The following is a 23,824-nucleotide window of genomic DNA, read 5'->3' as shown; positions in this document are numbered from 1 at the left end:
ATAAAGTTTCTATACAGGCACAAAGTACGTGCGTCAAGTGCTCTGCATATTTGTGACTGATTTTCTTGGTTCTTTTAAGCAGGGAAACTTGATGTATGCTTCCAAGAAGAATGAAGCTGCTGAAAAAGCTTATGCAACTCAGGTGATAGGTTAATTCTGGCTTTAAATTATCTTTACTGCTCACAGAAGTGAGCTAACTACTGGATAATTTCCATGTGTGCATAATTCTCTATTACCATCAGGGTTACAAGCCAGAGGGATGGATGTCAGGGCTGGGCTGGGCTGAGCTCAGGACAGATGCTCAGAAAAACAAAGGAACACATTCGCAACATGCTCACAACCAAACACAAATAAAAGGCAACAGATGCCACAGACAGGTGGGAAGTCAAGTAAACGGGCAGTATTATTCAGCATGGGAAACAGTGCTCTTGCTACAGCAATAGTGGGGCAGTTTTCCTGGTTTTGTGCAGCACAGCAAGAATTTTCAGGAAGGGAGATGTGCATGAGAGCTCCTCTGAAGTGTATCCTCCTGCTGTAGTTACAGAATCATCATCATCGTCAGAAGCAGCTGATGTTTCGTGATGCTGAGGAAGGTGAGGATCCTCGGAAGCGTTACGGCCTCAGGCAGAGGAAAACTGTCATATGCTACCAAGCTCCTTTGGAAAGTAGGTTATGTGCACAGGTACTCCAGGGTTAAATGATTGCATATAAATGAGATACAATTTCTTGAATATATTTATATACACACACACTCAGCTTTGATTTAAATTTCTTCTGCAAGTGCATTTTGGTGCATTTATTGCATGCATGTAACCTGTGTACATCGCATTTCTTTGCCACTTCAGCTGCTCATTGCCATTTCTGTCAATGTCCCAAATGGGCTGCTAAAGGGTCACTTCAGAAGGTCTACTTTTTATAAATCTGTTTCTACTTGTAGTTTAGTTTATAATGACTTTTTTCTTTCATTGCACTGTTTTATCAAAAACTTAACCTTTAAGTTTTGTTATTTCCATATCCAAACTTACTGATTTTAATTTAAAGATCTCCACTGAGAAGTATAAAAAGATATATGTACATATCCTTGAAAGAAAAGTCATAAACCCAACATGGTACTCTTACCTCTTGTCACTTTGTGTCCTGAAAAAACCTACTGTGTGTGTTTCCCTTGTACTATGCATTGAGAAAAGACACTTGAAACTGCTTTCTGGAGTTATAAACAGGTGAAACATCACTTTCTGCCATTTTATTTCATTTTATAGAATCATCATCGTCAGAAGAAGCTGAGGTTTGTGAGGCTGAGGGAGGTGAGGATCCTCGGAAGTGTCACGAATTCAGGCAGAGGAAGACTGTCGTATGCTACGAAGTTCCTTTGGAAAGTAGGTTATAAGCACTGTAGAGTACTTGATGGGCCAATGGTCTTCAGCCAAAGGCTGAAGGGTTGGTATAAATACCCAACGAGGGTTGGGTATTTATATAACCTTCACACATCTTAACCCACCAATCCTGGAGCGTCAGCATCCCAGTGACCAATCCTGGATCTCCTCTGCTTCACCAGCAGTTCCTCAGTCCTAGTTTTGCAATCTTCAACAGGTTCCCTTCATGAACCTTTTATCCTATATATTCCCACACCCAAAGTCTTATGTGAATTCTATGCCCGTGTCCCCTCGAGGTCCTGCTGTGTTCCTAATGTCCTGCGTTCTTCATGCCACGCATGTCCTCGGTTCTCTATGTTTCCCTCCCCTGTCCTCTGTATCCCTAATCCCACATGCCCCCTGTGTCCCTGATCCCATCTGTGCCCAATCTCCCATGTGTCCCTCATGCCCCAGGTGTCCACCCAATATCCCGTGGCCCCCAATGCCTTGTGTCCCCCCGCGTCCCTGCACTGTCCCCGACCAAGGTGACGCACCTGCAGCACGAGGAGGCAGCGCAGACAGCCCGGCCACTCGGCACGGCGGGTGCCCAGCAGCAGCCGCCGCAGGAAACAAGGGAACAGGGGGCTGTGCCCCCCTGTGCACCCACCACCACCACCTCCACCGCCTGGAGCACCTCTGTCCTGCGCTGGCAGCTCTGGGGCAACGAGGGCACCACTCAGGACACGCAGGGGACGCTTGGGGTCCCCTTTGGGCCCAGAGCAGGGTCACGGGGGAACCCAGCGGTTCTCATGTTGGGTTGGGAGTGGGCACCCAAAGTGGCTCCCACTGTGTGCGGGGTGGGTACCAGGTTGGGGGAGACCCACTGGGGATCCAGTGGAGCGTTGGGGTATGTTGGGGTGGGTGGGGTCACCCAGTGGGGTCATGGGGACCATGGGCACCCAAAACATGGCACAGGGGGGACCTGGGGACCACGAGCACCCCAACGATGACATGGAGGGGACATGGGCAACATGGGCACCCCAGGCCTGGCACAGAGGACACATGGAAACTACTGAGGGTGACTGGAGTAATCCTGGGGACCCAGCGGTGACACTCACTGGTGCTGGATGCGGGTGAGGACGTCCGAGAGCTCGGCCTGCAGCTTGACAGCAGCCACCAGTGGCTTCTTCTGCTCCTGCAGCAGGTCCCCAACAAGCTGGGGACAGACAGGGGTGGTTGTGCAGAGGGGTCAGCACGTGCCCGGCAGGGTGCCCGTGTCCCCTCGCTCCCAGCAGGACCAGGGGGTGCCCCGACGCTCACCTGGCCCTGCCGCTCGGCCGTCTCTACCACAACGATGCTCTCGGGAAGGGCTGTCTCACACCCAGAGCGGCTTGAGCTGCTCAGGGAGCACCTGGCGGGAGCCCTGTGGGGGCCCCAACACACTCAGCACCTGTAGGGCACCCAGGGGGACGAGAACAACTGGGAAGCCAGTGCTGGTGGCTCCCAGGGTGTCCCCACACTGTGCCCACACTGGTGTCACCACCCACGGACCACCATAGTGCCCATGGCAGGGACGGGGGAAACTCTGCCTGTCCCTGTCTTATCACTGCCCTGCTGCCCCCATCCCTGCTGTGACGTCCTGCATCCCTGGGCTGTCCCCTTCCTCTGGCAGGCCCCTCAGTGTCCTATGTGTCCTTAATATCCTGTGTCCCTTATGCATCATATGTCCACCAAGTGCTCCATGTGCCCCCTGATGTCCTCTGTGACCCTTCAGTGGTGTGCTCTGATACTCCATGTGACTGCAGTGCCCCATGTCTCTCCAAAGACTTCTTTGCACTCAATGCCCTGCGTGTTCCCTGATCTCCTGCATCTCCTCCCATTCTGCATGTTTTTCCAGTGTCCCGTGTGTCCTTTATGCCTCAAATTCCCCCTCTTTCCTCTGTGTCCCTAATGTGCTCTGTGCCTCATGTCCATATGTCCTTAATTCTCTGTGTCCCCTGATGTCCTGGTCCTGACAATGTGTCCCTGCATGTCCTGTGTCCCCCAATGTCCTGTAATCTCCATTTCCTTCTGCATCTCCCAATGCCCTGCATGTTCCCAGATCTCTTATGTCTCCTCCTGTTCCCCATGTTTCTCCAATGCCCCATGTGTCCCCAAAGTCTTGTGTGCCTTCTATGCCCTTAGCCCCTCGAGGTCCTGCTGTGTTCCTAATGTCCTGCGTTCTTCATGCCACGCATGTCCTCGGTTCTCTATGTTTCCCTCCCCTGTCCTCTGTATCCCTAATCCCACATGCCCCCTGTGTCCCTGATCCCATCTGTGCCCAATCTCCCATGTGTCCATCATCCCCCAGGTGTCCACCCAATATCCCGTGGCCCCCAATGCCTTGTGTCCCCCCGCGTCCCTGCACTGTCCCCGACCAAGGTGACGCACCTGCAGCACGAGGAGGCAGCGCAGACAGCCCGGCCACTCGGCACGGCGGGTGCCCAGCAGCAGCCGCCGCAGGAAACAAGGGAACAGGGGGCTGTGCCCCCCTGTGCACCCACCACCACCACCTCCACCGCCTGGAGCACCTCTGTCCTGTGCTGGCAGCTCTGGGGCAACGAGGGCACCACTCAGGACACGCAGGGGACGCTCGGGGTCCCCTTTGGGCCCAGAGCAGGGTCACAGGGAGCACCTGGTGGGAGCCCTGTGGGGGCCCCAACACGCTCAGCATCCGCAAGGGCACCCAAGGGGACAAGGATAACTGGGAAGCAAGTGCTGGTGGCTCCCAGGGTGTCCCCACACTGTGCCCACACTGGTGTCACCACCCCACGGACGACCATAGTGCCCATGGCTGGGACAGGGGAAACTCGGGCTGTCCCTGTCTTGTCACAGACCCACTGCCCCCATCCCTGCTGTGACGTCCTGCATCCCTGGCGTGTCCCCTTCCCCTGGCAAGTCACTGAATGTCCTGCATGTCTCTAACTTGCCATGTCTCCTTGATGCACCATATGTCCACCCAATGCTTCATATGTCCCCCGATGTTCTCTGTGACCTCCCCAATGTCCCACATGTCCCTGATACTCCATGTGTCCCCAGTGCCCCATGTCCCCCCTATCTCCCATGTGTCCCTAATGTCCTGTGTCCCTAATGCTCCACATGTCCCTCATGCTCTGGCTGTCCCCTGATGTCCTGTGTCCCCCGATTCCCCATGTGTCTGCCCATGCCCTGGGTGTCCCTAATGTGCTATGTACCTGGTAGCAAACGTGTTTCCAAGCTCCGTTTGGCCCCAAATATCCTGTGAACCCCTGATGTTCTGTCCCCCTGATGGCCCATGTGCCCCACATCATCCTTGTGCACCCAGCGTCTCATGCGTTCCTTATGGCCCAAATTCTCCCAATTCCCTATGTATCCCTAATATGCTCTGTGCCTCATGTCCTCCATATCCCCAATGCTCTGTACATCCCATCATGGCCTCTGTCCTGACAATGCTCCATGTGTCCACATGTGTCTTGTGTCCTCTTATATCCCGTACTCTCCATTAGCTCTTGTGTCTCTCAATGCCCTGCATGTTCCCAGATCTCCTATGTCTCCTCCTGTTCCCCATGTTTCTCCAATGCCCTATGTGTCCCCAAAGGCTTGTGTGCCTTCTATGCCCTTGTCCCCTCTAGGTCCTGATGTGTTCCTAATGTCCTGCGTTCTTCATGCCACGCATGTCCCCCGTTCTCTAGGTTTCCCTCCCTGCCCTCTGTCTCCCTGATCCCACATGTCCCCAGTCCCCTCTGTGTCCCTGATTCCATCTGTGCCCAATCTCCCATGTGTCCCTCATGCCCCAGGTGTCCACCCAATACCCCGTGGCCCCCAATGCCTTGTGCCCCCCCGCGTCCCTGCACTGTCCCCGACCAAGGTGACGCACCTGCAGCACGAGGAGGCAGCGCAGACAGCCCGGCCACTCGGCACGGCGGGTGCCCAGCAGGAAACAAGGGAACAGGGGGCTGTGCCCCCCTGTGCACCCACCACCACCACCTCCACCGCCTGGAGCACCTCTGTTCTGCGCTGGCAGCTCTGGGGCAACGAGGGCACCACTCAGGACATGCAGGGGCCTGAGATGACCCCTGTCCTGAGATGCAAAATCCCCCCAACTCCACAGATCCCCTCTTGCTTCCTCGACAGGGACCCCCAAGCCCTCTTGGGAACCCAGTTTCCTCCCTTTCTCCTGCACTCCAAAATCCCTCATCCACTCGGGGACCCCAAATCCCACTTTAGGGGCCCCAAATTCCTCCTGCAACCCCAATGTCCCCACACCTCAGGAGCCAAGGACCCCAACTCAACCCATATCCCCCCCTCTACCACAAACCCCAGCCTCGGTTGCCTGGCACCCTCCACCCCAGCTTGCCCCTTACCTGGCTGATATCAGCTCCTTTTGGCTACTTTTCACTTGAGTCTTCAACTTTTTGGGGATTCCTCCAGAATCCATGAGCTTTTTATGGTCCTCCTCCTGCAGCCTGTGCAGGGAAAGGTCATTGATGGGGTTAGGGCAGTCAGTTGGGGCACCCCAATATGGGGGAGGAATTACGCATACCCATATGGGGAGAAAAGGGAGCTGGGGGCACCCAAACCTGGGGTGGTGAGTCCAGAATACCCCAATATTATGGGTGAAATTCTCTAGGGCACCCCAATATTGTTTGTTTCTTTGTTTTGAGGGAGAAATATTGGGTAGGGTCTCAAAAAACTAGGTGCTACTCCAATATGTGTGTGGGGGGAATTTGGGGCACCCACATACTTGGCAAAAGGGTCAGGGCACCCCAACTTTTGAGTGAAGGCAGCTGGGAGCATCCCCAATACTGGGGGATTCCAGGGGACCCCAATACTGGCAGCCAGGGGTGCTTTGGGCACCCCAATGTTGGGGGTATCTGGGGCACCCCAGTATTTTGGGTGAAGGGGGCTGTGGGCACCTGCACTACAGGGAGGGGTCTGGGAGATGTCAGGGGCACCTCAGTATTGGCCGTGCAAGTAGCTGGGGCCCAACAATACCTCGGCTGAAGGGAGTCTGGGGCACCCCCAATACCCCCAATACTGGGGAGGGTGCTGGGACACCCCAATATCCAGTGTAAATGGAGCAGGGGGCAGATCCATATTAGGAGGAGCCTGGCAGAAGTTGGGGACACCCTAACACTAGGGGTGTACGAGTGGGGGGGATCACCAATGCTGGGGGGTCTGTGGCACCCCACAACTGAGGGGAAAGGGACCTGGGGGGCACCCTCCAAACTGGAGGGCTCTGCGGTAACCCAGGAAAGGGGTGAAAAGAGTTGAGGGAACCACCAGGGCTGGGGGGGTCTGGCAACAATATTGGGGTCTCTGGGGACTCCTAATATTAGGGATGAAGGTTTCTGGTGGCATCCCATTACAGAGGTGGCCCAGGGTAGCCCAAAATTGTGGATGAAGGGATTTGGGAGCAACCCAAACCTGAGGGGGAAGTGGGGCAATTCCCTCCCATATCAGGAGATGGAACCTGGGGAACTCCGTTATGGGAGGGTCTCACCCTTCTATTGGGTTAAAGGGAGCTGGGGGAACCCCGATACTGGGGGAGTCTGAGCTACCCCAATATGGGAGGGCAGCCCAGCACTTAGAAGATCCTGGGGCACCCCAGTACTGGGGGGAGGCAGATGGGAGGCACCTCAATAGTGAGGGGAGTCTGGGGTACCCCAGAATGTTGGATAAAGGGGAACCTCATATTGGGGGGGAGATGAGCATCCCAATATCCATATTAAAAGGTGCTGGGGTGTCCTAGGGCACCCAATATTAGATGTGAAGGGATTGGGGCACCTCAGTATTGGGGGTTGAAGGGATTTGGGGGCACTGCAATCCTGAGGAGGAACTGGGACACCCCAATATTGGCTGAAAATGTAGCTTGGGGCACCCCAATCCTGGGCAGGGTCTGGGAAAGGTTGGGGGGAACCAAATACTGTGGGGGTGAAGGGAGGTGGATTCACCCCAATACCAGGGGTGTCTCGGAGAGGTTGGGGACACCTCAATATTGGGAGTAGAGGGAGCTGGGGGGTGTTTGGGACCATCTGCAGAGCCCCATTTTCCACAGGGAGCCTGGGGGCCCAGGGCCACCCATGGGTGCCTGGGGGGACACCCTACCTCACCCAACACTTTGAAGTGTCTCAGTAAGGCCAACAATTTCTGCTTGATGTTGGGCTGCTGTTGCGGAGAGCGGGTAGGTCAGGGCAGAGGCAGGGGCAGCCTGGGGACCCAGCACCGCTGGGGACATCCTGGGGACAACTCTAGGACCTGGCACCCTGGCACGTGGGGGAGCATCCTGGGTACTGCCCCCAGCTCCTCCTGCGGCACCCACAACACCCAAGGCTGCAGCAGGACCCCCCGGGCACCCTGTCACCTCCACCCTGGAGAGGCACCTGCTCACCTGGGTCCAAGCAGAGCCTGGGAGCGTCCTCCTCCTCTTCTTCACTTCCTGCAGCTCCTCTTTCTTGTAGAAAAGGTCCTGGGGGACAGTGTGACAGGGTGGCACCATCGGGGGCACCTGTGGGTGCCGTGCAGGCAGTGGGACACCCGTCAAGCACCCACCTGCTGTGCAGAGCATCGTCGCTGCCCTCCTGCTCCAAGTAGATGCTCTCCTCCTCTGAACAGTTGTCCATGTCAGCAGAGTCATCTGGGGGCACCCATGGGTGAGCACCTGGCTGGGCTGCCCACCCTGGGGATGCTCCCGTGCCCCTTTTCGGCGGGTGCTGCCACTGCTGGGGGAGCTACCCTGTGCCCTTGGCCGTCCCCATTCCTTGCCCTTCCTCTCTGACTCCAGCGGTGTCAGCAGGGACTCGGGGCACCCGTGGGTGCCTCGGGGGCCTCACCTGGCATCCTGCTCTTGTCCTTGTTGTCCATGTGCCGCTTGACACTTCATCCGAAGCTCGGTGAGGGGCACTGCCATGTTCTGCGCAAGCACCTGCAAACCTTGGGCGCTGGGCACCCAGGAGCTCCACGCTCGCCTCCGGCCTCCCGCATGCACCACAGACCTGGGTGTCTGTGAGCTCGCTGCTCACTCTGGACACCCACAGGCACCAGAGGACATCGAGGTGCCTCCCAGCAGGCGCCCACACGCACCCGAGGGCACAGGCGTCCGGGCGCCCGCATGAACCCAAGGGCCCAGGCTTGCAGGTACCGGCCTGCAGGCACACTGGGGACAGGCACCCCCACGCACCCAGGTGTCCCGGCACCCACACGCACCCCAGCACCCAGGCACCGGGGCTCCTGCCTGAGGGCACCCGAGGGGCGCACGCGCTGGGGCAGTCGGCAGCACCCGCCGGCACGTGGGCACCCAGGGGTGCAGGGCACTCGGGACACACGGCCCCGCAGGGACAATGTGGGCACCCCTGCCCTGAAGGCTGCAGGGGCTCGGGCACAAGCTCTGGGCATCCAGGCTGCACGGGGGAGGCTGCTGTGGGTGAAGGGGCCAGGGGAAGGGCGGCTGGAGGGTCCCGGGCACCTGTGGCAGGAGGGATCGGGGGCTGTTGCGGGGAGCGAGGGGCGCTGGGGGCAGGAGCTGTGTGGGTGAAGGGGGCTGGGGTGAGGCCCAGGCGGGGAAGGGTCCTGGGCACCGGAGTCTGTGGGTGAAGGGGGCTGGGGGCAGCTCAAGGGGGAGGGGTCCTGGACGGGGGCTGGGAGGGAAGTGTCCTGGGGGTGGGGGGTCCTGGCAACAGGGCCCTGCGGCTGCTGGGGGGAGGATCAGGCTGGGGAAAGGGAACCCAAGGGTCAACGGTCCTGGGGGTGGGGGCACAAGGGGGATGGTTCATAGGGCCTATGGATCAACCGAGCAGATGGGGACCCCCTGGCTGAAGTGTTCAGGGGGTCGGGGCCCTATGGAAGAAGGGTCCAGGGAGCCGGGACCCACAGGGAAAGTCCTCGGGAGGTGGGGGCCCATGGGGGAAGGGGCCGTGAGGTTGGGCTCCACGGGTAAAGGGTTCAGGGAAGCGGGGCCCATGGATAAAAGGTCCAGGGAAGTGGGGTCCACGGATAAAGGGTATAGGGAAGCGGGGCCCATGGATAAAGGATCTAGGGAAGCGGGGTCCATGGATAAAGGGTCCAGGGAAGGGGGGTCCAAGGATAAAGGGTATAGGGAAACGGGGCCCATGGGTAAAGGGTCCAGGGAAGGGGGGTCCACGGGCAAAGTGTTGGGGATGTGGAGGTCCATGAGTGAAGGGCCCAGGGTAGGGGGACCTACGGATGAAGGACCCAGGGGATGGGGGCCCATGGATGAAGTGTTCAGGGCCTGGGGCCCTATGAATAAAAGGTGGAGGGGCTTGGGGTCTTCGTGTCCTGTATCCACAAGGTGGGGGCCCATGGGGGAAGGGTCCAGAGGTTTGGGCCCTTTGGAAGGGTTCAGGGAACCGGGACCCAGGGGTGAAGGCTTCAGGAGGCGGGGGTCTACGAATGAAGGGTTCAGGGAACTGGGACCCAGGGGTGACGGGCTCCATAGGCGGGGGTCGATGGATAAAGGGACATGGAGGTGGGAGCCCATGGGGGAAGGGTCCAGGTGATGGGCCCCTATGGGAGAAGCGTGCAGGGGATCGGGGCCCATGGGGAAAGGGCTCAGGAGGTGGGGGCTGACGGGGGAAGGGGTCAGGAGTTGGAGGCCCACGGGTGAAGGGTTCAGGGGAGGGGACCCTTCCGAGGACGGGTGCAGGGAAGAAGGGTCCAGGGACGACGGGTTCGAGAGTTGGGGGTCTACGAATGAAGGGGTCAGGGAACCAGGGACCACGGGTCATGGGTTCAGGGAAACGGGGCCCACAGGGGAAGTATTTGGGAGGCGGGGGCCCACGGGGTAAGGGTGCTGATGGGGGGGGACCCTTAGTGATGGGTACGGGAGTTTTGCGCCCGTGAGAATTGGGTCCTGTAGGTTGGGGAACACCGGCTGTGGGGTCTGGGATCTGGGGTCCACGGGGGATGGTTACTGGGGGCGGGGGTCCACGGGTGAAGGGTCCGGAGCAGCGGGCACTACAGAAGGAGGGCCCAGGGAAGCAGGACCCATGGGAGAAGGGTTTGACAGTTGGGGGCCCCTGGGGAAAGGGGTTGGTAGGTGGGGGTCCACGAATGAAGGGTCGAGGGGAACAGGGTCTTCGGGTAAAGCATCCTGCAGGTTGGGGCCTTCGGGTGAAGGGTTCAGGGGAGGGGACCCTTCTGAGGACGGGTGCAGGGAAGAAGGGTCCAGGGACGACGTGTTCGAGAGTTGGGGGTCTATGAATGAAGGGGTCAGGGAACCAGGGACCACGGGTCACGGGTTCAGGGAAACGGGGCCCACAGGGGAAGTATTTGGGAGGTGGAGGCCCACGGGGTAAGGGTGCTGATGTGGGGGGACCCTTAGTGATGGGTGCTGTAGTTTTGCACCCGTGAGAATTGGGTCCGGCAGGCTGGGGAACACCGGCTGTGGGTTCTGGGATCTGGGGTCCACGGGGGATCGTTACTGGGGGCGGGGGTCCACGGGTGAAGGGTCCAGGGCAGGGGGCACTACGGAAGGAGGACCCAGGGAAGCAGGACCCATGGGAGAAGGGTTTGACAGTTGGGGGTCCATGGGGGAAGGGGCCGGGAGATGGGGGTCCAGAAATGAAGGGTGTCGGGTACCAGGGCCCACGGGTGATGGGTTGCATAGGTCGATGGGCTCCTGGGAATGGGGGTCCGTGTGTGAAGTGGTCCTGGGGGGGACGTCCCATGTATGAAGGGTCCCCTGGGCCTAGCCGTGGGCCTGAAGCAGCCTGATGTTTAGAGCAGGCGGCTGAGGGATCCTGCGGACTTGTTCCCACGAGTGAATGGTCATTGGGATATTGGCCTGGGGTGGTGGGTCTTGTGGGTGGGGGTTCTATAACAATGCAGACATGGTCGGGAGTTTTGGGGATGAAGGGGCCTGGGGTTGGGTGCCCGAGGTTGAGGTGCCCAGGTGGGACGTGTCCCTGAGTGGGGGGCCCTGGTGTTGAGGGCCCGAAGGTGACGGGTCCAGCTGGTTGGGACCCAGCAAGGAGGGCTCCTGGTGCAGGTGGACCCACAGCGAGGGCTCCTCGTGCTGGGACCCCCAGGGTGGCAGGTCCCGGTGGCAGCGCCCCAGGGGCACTGGGTGCCGGGGGCCGCAGGGCGAGGGGCGCCGCGCGCGGGGGCACCTGTGTGGGGGCTCGCGGGGCCGCGGGCCCCGTCTGCAGCTGCAGCTCCGGCATGGGGGGGGCGCTGGGCCCCACGGCCCCCTCCAGCTCCTTGGAGCGCAGCACCCGCGGGGAGCCCTGTGCCGGGCTCGGTGTCACCAGGAGGCACCCAGCAGTGCAGGGGGGCAGGGCCCCCTTCCCTCTGGAGCCCCAGCCGCTCCATGGAGTTTCCCTCCTGCCCCAGGAGCCCCTGGCAGCTCTCCAGACCCACTGGAACCCCCAGCTGCACCACAGGGCACTTATGGGATCCCCTCCAGACCCATGTCTGCACCCCAGGGCAACCACTGGAGCCCCAGATGCCTTGGGACCCGCCTGGACCCTGGGGCAGCCTGGGAACCCCACAGACCCACTGGGATCCCCCCGTTGCCCCTTAGGGAACCTTTGGTCTTGCCCAGACTTCTTGGTACCCCCACCTGCCCCTGGGGCTCCATGGGACCCCCAGGCCCCTTCAGACCCCCTGTGGCACCACAGGACACTCTGGGGTTCCCCGGTCCCTTGCAACCTACTGCCTGCACCCTGGGGCACCCAGGGGACTCCACCAGATCCTTCGGGACCCCCTGTTGCAGCACAAGGCACCTTTGCCCCCCTGCAGCCCTCTTGTGACCCCCAGGCCTGCACCCTGAGACACCCTTATTGCCCTCCAGACCCATAGGGACCCCCCATCAGGTACCCTGGGACTCCCTTGCTCACCCAGACCCTTTGGGACTCCTCTGCTGCACCCTGGGGCACCCATGGAATGCCCAGAGACTCATCAGAACCCCCTGCTTGCACCTTGCGGCACTCATGGGACCCCAACAAACCCCTTGGGATTCCCCTCTTGCACCACAGGGCACCTTTGGAACCCTCTCCCTGCTACAGATGCCTCGTAACCCCCTGCCTGCATCCTGGGCACCCTTGACCTGCCCCCCTGCCCCACACACCCACTGGGACCCACTCTAGCACCCTGGGCACTCTTGGGACCTCCCAGACACACTGACATCCCCCTGCCTGCATCCCGGGCCACCATTATCCATTGGGATCCCCATGTTGCACCATGGCAACCCCAGGCCCCTTGGAACCCCCATGTTGGACCCTGGGACACTCACGGGATCCCCAGATCCCTTGGAATCCCTGTATCGTAAACTGGGGTACCCACGGGACACTGCTGAACCCTTGGGACACCCCAGCCTACACCCCGAGGCACCCATGGGCCCCCCAGACCCTTTGCGGCTCCCCTGTTGCACCCTGGGGCATCCTTGGGGCTCCCAGACCCCTTGGGTCCATCCTGCCCATGCTCTAGGGTACCACTGTGCCCCTCAAGACCTGTTGGGACCCCCTGTGTGCACCCTGGAGGACCCGTGGTCCCTCCGGACCCTTTGGGACCCCCCCGTTGCACCGTAGGGAACCACTGAACCCCCACTCCCACCCCAGACCACTTGGGACACCCCTGTTGCACCCTGGGATCTCCCCAGACCCATTTAAACCCCCATGTGGTACCCTGGGGCACCCACGGGACACCATCCCCCCAACTCCTTGTGACACCCACGTTGCACCCTTGGAATCCCCTTGGGACCCTCCTGCCTGCAGCTTGGGGCACCCCTGGGCCCCTCCAGGCCCCTCGGAATCCCCCTCTTGCACCATCGGGCGTCTTGGGAAGCACCTGGAACCATTTCCCAACCCCTGCCTGCACCCCGGGACAGGACCCTTGTTCCCTTTGGACCCCGCAGTGCTCTGGGACCCTCACCAAAAGCCCCGATGATCCATCCCATTGGTACCCCCTCCCACCAGCTCTGCCCTGTGACAGCGATGGGACCCCCCAGACCTCAAGTGCCAGGGGCCCCTTCGGCACCTTCCCCACAGACCTCTTTGAGCCCCCCAGATCCCCTGGTGTCCCCCCCGGGGGAAGGAACCCTTCGGTCCCGGCTCTCCCACCCACGGGACCCCCTTGGGTCTCACCTGGGGCTCGGCAGTGGTGGCGTCGGGGTTCTTGGCCACTTTGCGCACAATCCGCAGCCTCTTCAGGAAGGCTCTGAAGAACCTGGGGAGGATGGGGGGGCAGTCAACGGACAGAGCGGGGGCCCCGAAGCCTGGGCCCATTCCCATAATCCCAGCAGGAGACATGGGGACCCCGGGCAGGGTGCGCACGAGCACGCGTGTGTGCTGCAAGCAGGTGTCACAGGCATGTGCACGAGCACCAGCGTGTCTCACACACGGGTGACGTGACGGTGATCACAGGCACCCACGTGTCTCACACACGGGTGACGTGACCATATGCATGAGAAGACGTGTCCTGCACACGCAGGACGCGAGTGTGCTGACGAGCACACACGTGTCACAGGAGGCACTGGGGGGAAGGGGCACCCGGGGTGTCTGTCACCCAACGCAGGGGGGCACCCGGCCCCAAGGGGGCGGCTCTGGGGGTGCCACGGGGGACGGCAGCACCCGGGGGGCCCAGCGGGGCCGGCACCCACGGGGCGGCTCCCACCGCCGCTCACCTCGGCACGCAGCCGGCCGAGCTCCGCTTCCCCATGGCGGCCGCGCGCAGCTCCCGGGCCCCGCCGCCTGCTGCGCGCTCCCGCACAGCCCAACGGCCGCTGCCCACAACGGCCAGCAACGGCCCCAGCCTCCGGCTGCGAGGCCACGGGGCCCCGGCCGCCCCTCGCGCCTCGGGCCGCCTCCAGCCGCCGCCTCCCGCGGTCCCGAGCGCCTCTGGCCGCACGGGGATCGCGCAGGGATCGGTCGTGCGGGACTCGCGCCGCCCGCAGCCGCCGCCGCCCGCCGCGCGCCTCGCTGCGGCCCCGGGGCCGCCGCCGCCTGCAGCCGCCGCTGCCCAACGGCCGCGTCACGCGCTGGCCCCGCCCACGGCACGCGCCACCACGCCCCCAGCCTCCCGCCGCGCGCTCATTGGCTGCTTCTGCCGCTGCCCCGCCCACCTGCCAGCGGTGCTCAGTACCTGCCCCGCCCCCGGGCCCCGCCGCCACCACCTGATTGGCTGCGGATTAATGAATATTCAATAACATCGGTAACATTGGAGCCCAGCGCTGCGGCTGGTGCCAGCAGGGGATGATCATCTGTGGGCTGGAAATGTCTCCCTGCAGAAGCCTCTGCTCCCGCCACGGAAGAGGACAGGACACCTGCCCAGGAGCAGGAAGTTGGTTCGTTTCCTCCTGCTCCACGGGCTCTTCACGGGGAGTTAATCCATGCACCAAATGCCCATGGAGAAGCTCCTGGGATGCAGCGGGGTTCAGTTCCCTCCTCTGTGCTCCGCAAGTTCACAGGAGGTTTCCCCTTGACTAAATTTTATGTCTCTCTGCATAGGAGCTTCCTGTCTAAGCTCGTAATCCACAGGGATGGAGAGAGGGTGGCAGCTGGACACACACAGACACCTTTGGACTTTTGAAGGGACAGAGTGGTGGTGGTGTTGTGATTCCATATGTTTCTTAAGTAAAGCAGGACAAGGCAATGGGCATCCTTACGTCAGACTTTACGCCAGACAAAACATTAATTTTGTGTCTTTCTTCTGAAGCTGGGGTCAACAGTACACCAACACACCCAAGGGATTGCAGCATGAAAGGGCCTCTGCTCTGCCTGTGCGCTCTGTGGGCTCCAGGGGAGGAGGTCAGAGTCCCAGCGTGGTCTTTCAGGGACCAAGGGCTGCATTCGGGGTTCATGTCCCTGGGAGCACTGCCACTGGAGGTGCAGAATGGTCTCCGAATTGAATGCCTGGGGCTGTCGCACAGGTGACAGTGCTGATGACAGATGCCCATCCTTGTGGAAGGGAACCTGAGGCTCCAGGAGAGCTCAAGGGAACCCCGGGGATGCCTAGGGGTGGCAGTGAGTGCAGTCTCATCAAACATGGGGCAGCCCATGGTAGAGTCCCCCAAAGAGCACGCAGCAAATGCAGGCATGCCTGGGGAAAGGAGGGCTCGGCAGTCCCTGGAGAAGCAGGGGGGACCCAGGAGGAGCAGGGAAGCAGAACTGGAGAGTGATTCATGCACTCGCAGTGAAACACCACAGGCCAGCGCTAACGCACACCTGAAAACATCTCCTGCTCTTGCAAGAGCCCAGGGGTCACTCTGAGAACCATAGACACGTGCCAGCCGTGCCAGTGTTTGGCTAGATCTGCTTCCCACCCCAGCCACCAAGGCCAGTGCGGAGTCAGGAGTCACCCATGGCCTTAGGGCCCCACAGCCCCACTAATCTTTTCATGGAGATTTTCTGACAACAACTGACAAGGGGAGAAAAACCTTCTGAGGGGTTTATTTGGAGCCGGCGATGGTTGTTTCCACCTAGGGCTTGTGTGGGCACATGGCTGCTATGGGGCACGACGCAGCAGCATCTTTGTAGACCCCAGGACACAGTGTCTGTGGCTCTGCGCGAGCCCCGCTCTCGGGCCCTGCCGGGCTCTTTCACCTGCGCCGCTCCTCTCGCTGCCCCGCAATGCAGCAGCAGCAGAACGCTCTGCGCAGAGCCCGAAGCGCCGTCCTGAGCCGCGAGCACCATCGCCGGGGAGCCGCGATGTCCGGGAGGGCAGCGATGCCTGCGGTGGGAAGCAGAGCTGTGGGCAATGGGCTGCAGGGCGCAGGGCTGCACCTGCCTGTCCCTGCCACCAAGGGCTTCCCGAGGGGCTGTGGCCTCAGCACAGCAGCCCCCGAGGGCTTCCTGCTGCCGGCCTCGGTGCCGCTCGCTGTCCCAGAGAGACCCGCCGTCCCCAGCAGGGCTCTCCACTCGGGTACGTACCTGGCTCAGTGTCTGCCGTGGGGCTGCAGGAGGACGATGACTTCTCCTCCTCTTGGGGCTCCAAAGCATCCTGCATGGACAGAGCAAGAACACGCACCCGTCGGCCATCAGCTGCTGCTGATCAGGGTCCCGGTGCTCTGGGGTGCACAGGGGAAAGGGTTTGAGGTTGGGAAGGCTGCCCAGGGCTGCGTGTCCCAAGGGAAGGGACCTGCGGCTGGCACGGCAATGGGACAAGGCTCGTTGTGGGGCCACAGCAGCAGGGCTGGGCTGGGGCCGTGATGCACAGGGGAACAGAGGCAGATGGGGGCGTGTGGCACAGGGGGGCTCGTGCACTGGGTGAGGAGGGGGCTGCTGCTGGGGCTGCCCCTTCCCTCCTCGCTGGGCATCCAGGCCCCAGGGCTGAACGTGGTGCAGGGGTGGAGGGGACATCAGCCCTGAACCTTTGGCACTTGGAAATGGAGAGGACCCAGCATCTCCCCATGGCAGACCGCACAGGGCAAATGGCCTTCGGTGACAGTGGGGCACCATGGACAGGGGGATCCCTTGGGATGGGGCAGCTCTGGGCATGCCCTCTGCAACCCCCTTACACAGCTCACATAGGAGCTTCCTGGGATCGTGGGGACAGGTGACATGCTCCAAGCTTACCTGGGGAGCAGGGCCTGCAGCCTGGAGAGAAGCTGCTGCTGTTGCTTCCTGCAGCAGAGATTCCTCAGCTCCTCTGGGCACTTCTGGCTCAACAGAGGGGCTCTCCACCTCACCAGGTCCCTCACTGGTAGCCTCTGCTTGTTTGATGTCAGGCAAGGAGGGCACCTTCTCGAGGTCCATCTCCCTTTCCGCAAACAGGCTGCGGAGACTGGGTCTAATCCAGGCCAAGGAGCTGCTTTTCTCCAACTCCTCCTCTGGCAGAAGCTCTTCATCACCATCCTCCTCATCATCACTCTGCTCTGCTATTTCCTCCAGGTCTCTCCTCCATGTTTCAATGTTCTGCTGGGGGGCATGAGCATAGAGGCGCTCCAGCACCTCCCACTTGCCCTTGGCATCCTTAAGGAGCTCCACTTGCGTGATCTCTGGTTTCCATAGATTATGGAAGGAGTTTCTGGCAAGGAGCTAGGAGGAGAAAGGCAGAATTTGTGAAGGGAGCTTCTTTTCCCAACAGGAAAGGTCTCCTGGGGCTCCTTCCCCCAGTGCTAGGACAACCCGGCTGTCACAGCGTGGCACCGGGGCCAGCCCCAGCATCAGGGAGGTTCCCACCTGGCCCAGCCCTCCCTTGCACTCACCTCCTTGGGTCTCACATTGAGGGATCCTGACACTGACAGGGAGAAACGCTCCCCATGGCCCTCCTCTTCCTCACCCTGGCTCTCCTGCAGGCTCTGCTCCTTCCTCAGGAAAGTGACTTCCCGGATCCGCGCCAAGCTCTGCCCCGTGCGGGCCAGGCAGCTCCTGTCCAGCTCCTCCAGCGCCTCTGTCTTGATGCTGAGCACCCCCAGGTACCGCGCGGTGTTGTCTTCGTGCACACGCAGCGGCCTTCCTTGCACGTGGCAGGTGATGCCCACAGGCTGTTGTTTCGGGTCCTGCCCTGCCGGTGCTTGTCGTGGTGTCCCTGTCCCAACATCCTTGCCTGGGGAAGCTGGTGTCCCAGCCCTGCTCACCTCCCTTTCTCCCCCTTGAGAACAGGGATCCAGCCCTTCCTCAGCTGCAGGGGCTCTTCCTTGGTCACATTCCATGGTCTGGAGCAGCCACGAGCTTGCCTGTGTGCCCTGATCGACGGTGTGTGCCAAGGCATCAGGCTGTGCTGGCTGCTGGCTGGCTCCAGGGCTCGCGTCATCAGGACGGCTCAAGGGGGCAGACCCCAGCCCCACGCCTGCGTCCTCCAGACCCACAGCAGGTGGTGTGGGGCCGTGTGGGACAGGCCCCTGGCTCTCAGATCTCAGCTCCGTGCCAGTTTCTCCATCAATGCTCTGAACGAGGCTGACAGGCTCAGGTGAGAAGGACCATGGGGATTCCAGTGGGGCCATTTCACTGCAGCACCCGGCAGTGACGTCTTGTGCAGAGCTGGGTGGCACCACTGCAATGGAGGAGCTGCTGAGTCCAGCCTCCTCCGAAACACCTTCAGCTGCCATCGCACCCTGCTCGGGATCATCCGGGGCAGAAGAGGCCACTGCTTCTTGAGGATTCTCCATCGCAGGCACTTGCCCTTCAGGAGGAATGCTCTGTGCTCTCAGGAAAAAGGAGGAGCTTCCCAAGAGCTGCTGGCTTTTCAGGGATAGACTTATCCTCTCATCATCCCCTTGATATATCCTGCCTTCTCCCACTGATGATGTTGAAGATTCAGGCCTGGATCGAGGCAGGAACTGCACATGCTCTTGATTTACCTGGATGAGAGCGCTAGTTTCTTGCTGGGCTCTTTGAAGTGGAGGCAGGGCAAGATGCGATGGCTTCAGCTTCTGCTCTTCCCTTCTCTTCCCTGAGTCCAGAGCCATTCCAGCAGCAGGAACAGGTGGGAAGCATTCCCTGGCAGCAGCTTTGCTGGAATTTGCAGCCACCCTCTCCAAAGCCACGTTCATTCTCTCCAGGACTCTCCTGGCCACCTCTTCCTTGTCCAGGGCAAAGGCCCTGCCTTTGGGAGAAGACCCATAGGATGTTTCCAGAGCAGGCAGCTTGGTTCGACTTGCAGATCCTGCTGGTTTCACTGCAGAGTCCTCCAGGCCTCCCTGTACCTGCCAAGATGCCTTGGCTGGGAGAGGTGGGAAGCTGGGCACATCCGATGTCCCCGCTCTTCCAAGAGTCCTGCCAAGACATGTCCTGCTGGATCCTAAAGGACTCTTCCTTACAGGGCCGGTGGAGGGATGCAGATCTTGCAACACACAGGAGACATCCCTGGCCATGTCCTCCACAACCTGCAATCGAAGCCCACCACAAGGCCAGGTTACTGGTGTCCTTTTCCCTCCCTCCATGCCTTCCAGACAGACGCTTGGCTGTCACCACCACTCAGCTCTGTACCTGTGCGATGCCGTGTTGGGAGCAGCGTGAGCCCTGAGGGGCGGGCAGCGGCGGCAGCCGGTCCCTTCGATGGGATGAAGCTGGGGTCCGTCTGCGCTGCACTGCTGCGGGCAGCTCCTGCTGGCCCACCTGTGGGGAGAAGGAGGCCCGTGATGGGGGCACTGGTGCTGGTAGGAGCAGCTCCTAAGCACAGGAAACCCCAGCCTCGTGTTGAAGGGAACCTCCTGTCTGAGCATAATGCAGCTATACTTGGCCCCAACCTGCTCTCTGCCCTCAGCACAGAGCTCATGGGGTTCATGTGGGCCTTGGAGCATCCAGATCATAGAATAATTATGTTTGGGAAAGATTTTCAAAACCATCAAGGCCAACTGTAAACCCTTCAACACCATGCCTGCTAAACGTATCCCTAAGTGCCTCATCTACATGTTTCTTGAACACTGCCAGGAACAGTGACTCCACCACCTCCCTGGGCAGCCTCTTCCAATGCTTTACAATTCCTTCCATGTGGAAAGTTTTCCTAATATCTAACCAGTTCCTCTCTTGGTGCAACCTGAAGTCATTTCTTCTTTTCCTATCAGTATTTTAGAGATCAGCCTTGCCTCAGTGCATCCCCCTTTCAGGTAGTTGTAGAGGGTGATAAAGTCACCCATGAGCCTCCTCTTCTCCACACTAAATAACCCCAGCTCCCTCAGCCGCTCCTCATAAGGTCTGTGCTCCAGACCCTTCACCAGCTTCATTGCCCTTTGGAAATACTCCAGCATCTCAACGTTTTTCCCATGCCCAAATCTGAATACAGTATTCAAGGTCTGTCCTCACTGGCACCGAGTACAGGGGGAGAGTGCAGGCCGGGCTGCTTTTCCCACAGCCAGGAATAAAAGTCCCCTCACTGGAGGAGCTCCTGCCCCGCTATCATGACCCAGGGCTCCTTCCTCACCATCCTCGTGCTCTCCATGTGGGTCCTGGCCCTGCCTCCCACCTCTCCCTCCAGCCTCAGCACTCACCTCACTCATGCTCTCTTGCACACTGGAATTCCTTTCCGTGGATGAGGAGCAGGAATTACCCTGCTGCTCCTTCTCCATCTCTAGGAACCTCTCTGAGGATCTCTCGCACGGGCACCAAGGGCAGTTGCTCCCTGCTGGTTGCACCGCTCTCCTCAGAGTGAAGACCCCAGCAGGGACACGGTCACCTTGGGGACTGCCCCATCACAGTGGCCTGTGGACACGATGCCACCCCCATCACAAAGCCCTGGGAGTCGCCATGGGGACACCAGGCACCTCCTCCTCCACTCCTGAGCAGGTCCCTGGGGCGCAGGACGAGTTGTCCCCTCCACAGCTCTGCGCTCCCCGGGCCTTGCAGAGGCTGCCCCTCGTCAGGCGCTCCATAGCAGACACCCACCATGAGGCCACCCCCGTCCTCGCCCCTGTGCTCTCAATTGGCTCTTGGTTCACCCCAAGGCAGAGCTCCCTGCATCCCACTGCTCCCTCCCTGCGCTTCTCTTTCCCACATCACCTCGTGACTATTCCTTGCCATTGAAGGCCGTCACTTCCTCACTCTTTTTGGAGTCCTCCTCCTCCCCAAGTTGCTCCCACTTTGAGGCTCTCCTCACCAGTGTGGCCACCTGCTCAACCATCAGGTCAGCACATGGGAACAGCCGTGTTTTACACCCCCTCAGCTCCATGTGACGCCAACCCCCAACCGGCCACCACCAAAACACTTGGGAATCTTTTGCTTAGGTTCCCAACATGGGCTTGTTTCTGCCCACACTCATTTACCACCCCATCCTTCCTGCCCTGTTGGGGCCTTAGTAAGAATATATAGGAAAGCAGAGTTTGTGGAGAACTGGACCGACGCCTAGCAACCGAACACCTGGAGGAGAACCAATCAGCTGGAAGCCTGTAGCCAATGAGTGCTGCTCCTCAGCGCATACCCACCTGCACCGGTATAAAGCCCTGCTACAGACAACAGCAGGGGGGAGTTGACTTCACTTCCCAGAGAGGTGTTGTTCTCTCCGGCTTGTGGAGAAGGCTTCGGCACTCGCCACAAGTTAAACCACCTTCATATTAAAGTCCTGCTCACTCTGATTTGTGGAGTGAGCCTCAACATTCGAGTGACCCTCGACATCTGGTGACCCCGACGTGATCGTGCGAGAACGTGAGGGATCTTACTGGAGAAAAGCGGATTGTGACCACGACCTGGTGAGTCAGAATGGGAATTGGCGCATCTAGAGTGGAAGTTGCTGCAACAGCAATGGAACATGATACTGTTGAACGCTTCGTAAGGCTTGCTCAAAAAACTAAGATTGAGGTCTCGAAAACTGAGCTAACTGATTTCTTACTCTTTTGTAAGAAGAGAAAAATCATAGAAGAAGCTTCCCAAGCATATAAATTTGAATCGTGGGAGCGAGTAGGAAGAGAACTATGGGACGGTGTACAATTAGGCTCGGAGGAAGCGTGGCGCCTCACAAAGACATTTCGTCTAATATGGCCTATGTTTGAGCGGTTAGTTGCTATTGCGTTTTGGGAAGCGCTCCATGGAGAAGAAAAGGAAAATGGGTCTGAAAGTTCTGAATGTACCAACAATACTGAGCCAGTTCAGTGTAAGAAAATAGATAATAAGAGGAAGGTAACCTCACCTAAACAGGCATGTCCGGTAACTTTGGCGGAACGAGAAGTATGGGGGGGAGTGGATGAGTATCTCCCCCCGTGGGAGGGGGAGGAGCGACCACCCCCCACAGCACCTGAATGGGAAAAGCGACCACCTCCCACAGCGCCCGAATGGGAGGGGGAAAAGCGACCAACCCCCACAGCGCCCGAAATGGAAGTGGACCCAGTTAAAGTACCGATCCCAGATGGATCGGACGATGATAATGCCGTGGTTCAAAAAATGCGACAAGAAATTCGGGGACAGGCAGAGAAAATGACAGAATTATTAGAACAAATGCGGCAACTAGACGGTGGGTCCAAGGCCAGAGATGTGAAGGCAGCCTATAAGGCTGCCCATAGGGCTATAGTCGAAGGGTTGGAAAATGTAGACAAACAATTAGAGCAGTGGGAGGCACGAAAAGATGCCCCTAAGATTCAAAAGAAAGCAGCTGGAGCAAGTGACCCAGCTGAAGAAGGATTGTTGCCGGAGCTCCCAGCCACTTCCACTGCAGGTGGAAGTAATGATGAGGAAATGCCACCTGTTAATCCAACATTTAATGCGGGAGCACGGTATAAAGGGCTCATAGAGAATGCTCAGTTACAAGGAGAATTTGTATTTACACCACTAGCAGCTCCTGTAGTAACGGGAGCCCAGGGCCCCAGGTGGGAACCTCTCGATTGGAAATTTGTTCAAGGCATACAAAAAACAGTAATGCAGTATGGGCACGACAATAAGTTGGTGAGAAATCAGGTCTCCGCCCTGTTTAAATATTCCCATATGGTACCTGCGGATAGCAGAGCGATAATGGAGCTCCTGCTTTCCTCTACCGCTTACATGCTTTGGTTAGCAAAATGGCAGGAAAGATTAGAGGAAAAACAGTTGGAGAATCTAAATCGCAGTATGGACGATCCATTAAGGGTTGCCACCCTTGATCAACTGATGGGCACTGGGCGTTACCGGGCAACCGAGGCCCAGGCAGCGCTCCACCCCAGGATACTACAGCAATCGAAAAATGCAGCGCTAGCCACTTTCCTTGCCCTACCACAAATAGGAACGCCACAGTTGCCATACACCAAAATAACACAAAAACCGAATGAGTCCTTTTTCAACTTTGTTGATCGACTGAAGGAAGCCTTGGATATGGCACCTAATGTGCCTGCGGAAATGAAAGCAATATTGGCAAAGGATCTTGCAGTTCAAAACGCAAACCAAACTTGCAAGCAACTGTTAGCTACTTTGCCACCAGGAGCTTCAATTGTCCAAATGATAGAGACCTGTGCCCGAGCGCCATTGATGGAGGAAGAACAAAAAGCAAAAATACATGGTGCGGCTTTGGCCGCAGCAATTAAAGGAGAAAGAATGTCTAGAAAGGAAGACAGGAGATTCCATGGGACATGTTTCCTATGTGGTCGATTAGGACACATGAGGAGGAACTGTCCTAATAGATTCAGGATGGAAGGTACGGCCCCGAGAGGATTTAATGGGACCTGTACGAGATGTCAAAGGTTCGGGCATAAGGCAGCGGAGTGCCGATCACGGTTCCGCAAGAATGGCACGCCGATACAGGGAAACGGGAGTCGCCGCGTTGTGAGGGACGCGGCGAACAAGTATCCCCAGACAATGGCTGCCTCCACGAACTCTCCGCCGCAACCCGAGGAAGTGCAGGAGTCGACCTCTATGTGGCAAAATCCACAGTGATTAGAGATTCTGACGTGCATATTTTAGAATCAACATGCACTGGCCCTCTGGGGAGGGGCCTATCCGCTCTGATAATTGGCCGTTCATCAGCCTCAAAAATGGGTATTTTTGTGTTACCAGGGTGCATTGATGCTGATTATTCCGGCAATATTGGCATAATGGTGAAAATATTTAATCCTCCCATCACTATTCCGGCATTGAGCAGGATAGCTCAACTGATACCTTTTC

General features: G+C 59.0%; 1 protein-coding gene and 1 pseudogene across 1 annotated transcript; both read right to left on the bottom strand.

Annotated features, from left to right (window-relative positions):
• The window catches only part of LOC148594213 (antigen WC1.1-like), a 382,286-nt pseudogene that overhangs the window by 44,590 nt on the left and 313,872 nt on the right, over positions 1-23,824 (bottom strand).
• On the bottom strand, positions 16,363-20,265 carry LOC148594222 (uncharacterized). The gene is made up of 5 exons (XM_088527353.1): positions 20,257-20,265; positions 18,799-18,972; positions 17,533-17,784; positions 17,066-17,362; positions 16,363-16,392 (listed from the first exon to the last, which is right to left on the bottom strand). The coding sequence occupies exons 1-5, from the start codon at positions 20,263-20,265 to the stop codon at positions 16,363-16,365; spliced, it is 762 nt and encodes a 253-aa protein (XP_088383479.1).

This window comes from Tinamus guttatus, unplaced genomic scaffold (assembly GCF_059628265.1).
Source record: "Tinamus guttatus ecotype Peru unplaced genomic scaffold, ASM5962826v1 Tinamus_guttatus_pri_ptg000282l, whole genome shotgun sequence".
Classification (NCBI taxonomy): Eukaryota; Metazoa; Chordata; class Aves; order Tinamiformes; family Tinamidae; genus Tinamus; species Tinamus guttatus.
The sequence above is the reverse complement of the archived record's forward strand: the minus strand, read 5'-3'. Positions and strand labels throughout refer to the sequence as shown.

Coding starts and splice junctions, on each gene's coding strand:
- LOC148594222 (XM_088527353.1), bottom strand. Junction 17,363..17,532: donor TCAATGTGAGACCCAAGGAG/GTGAGTGCAAGG, acceptor TTCTCCTCCTAG/CTCCTTGCCAGAAACTCCTT. Junction 16,393..17,065: donor GGGAGATGGACCTCGAGAAG/GTGCCCTCCTTG, acceptor TGTGCACCCCAG/AGCACCGGGACCCTGATCAG.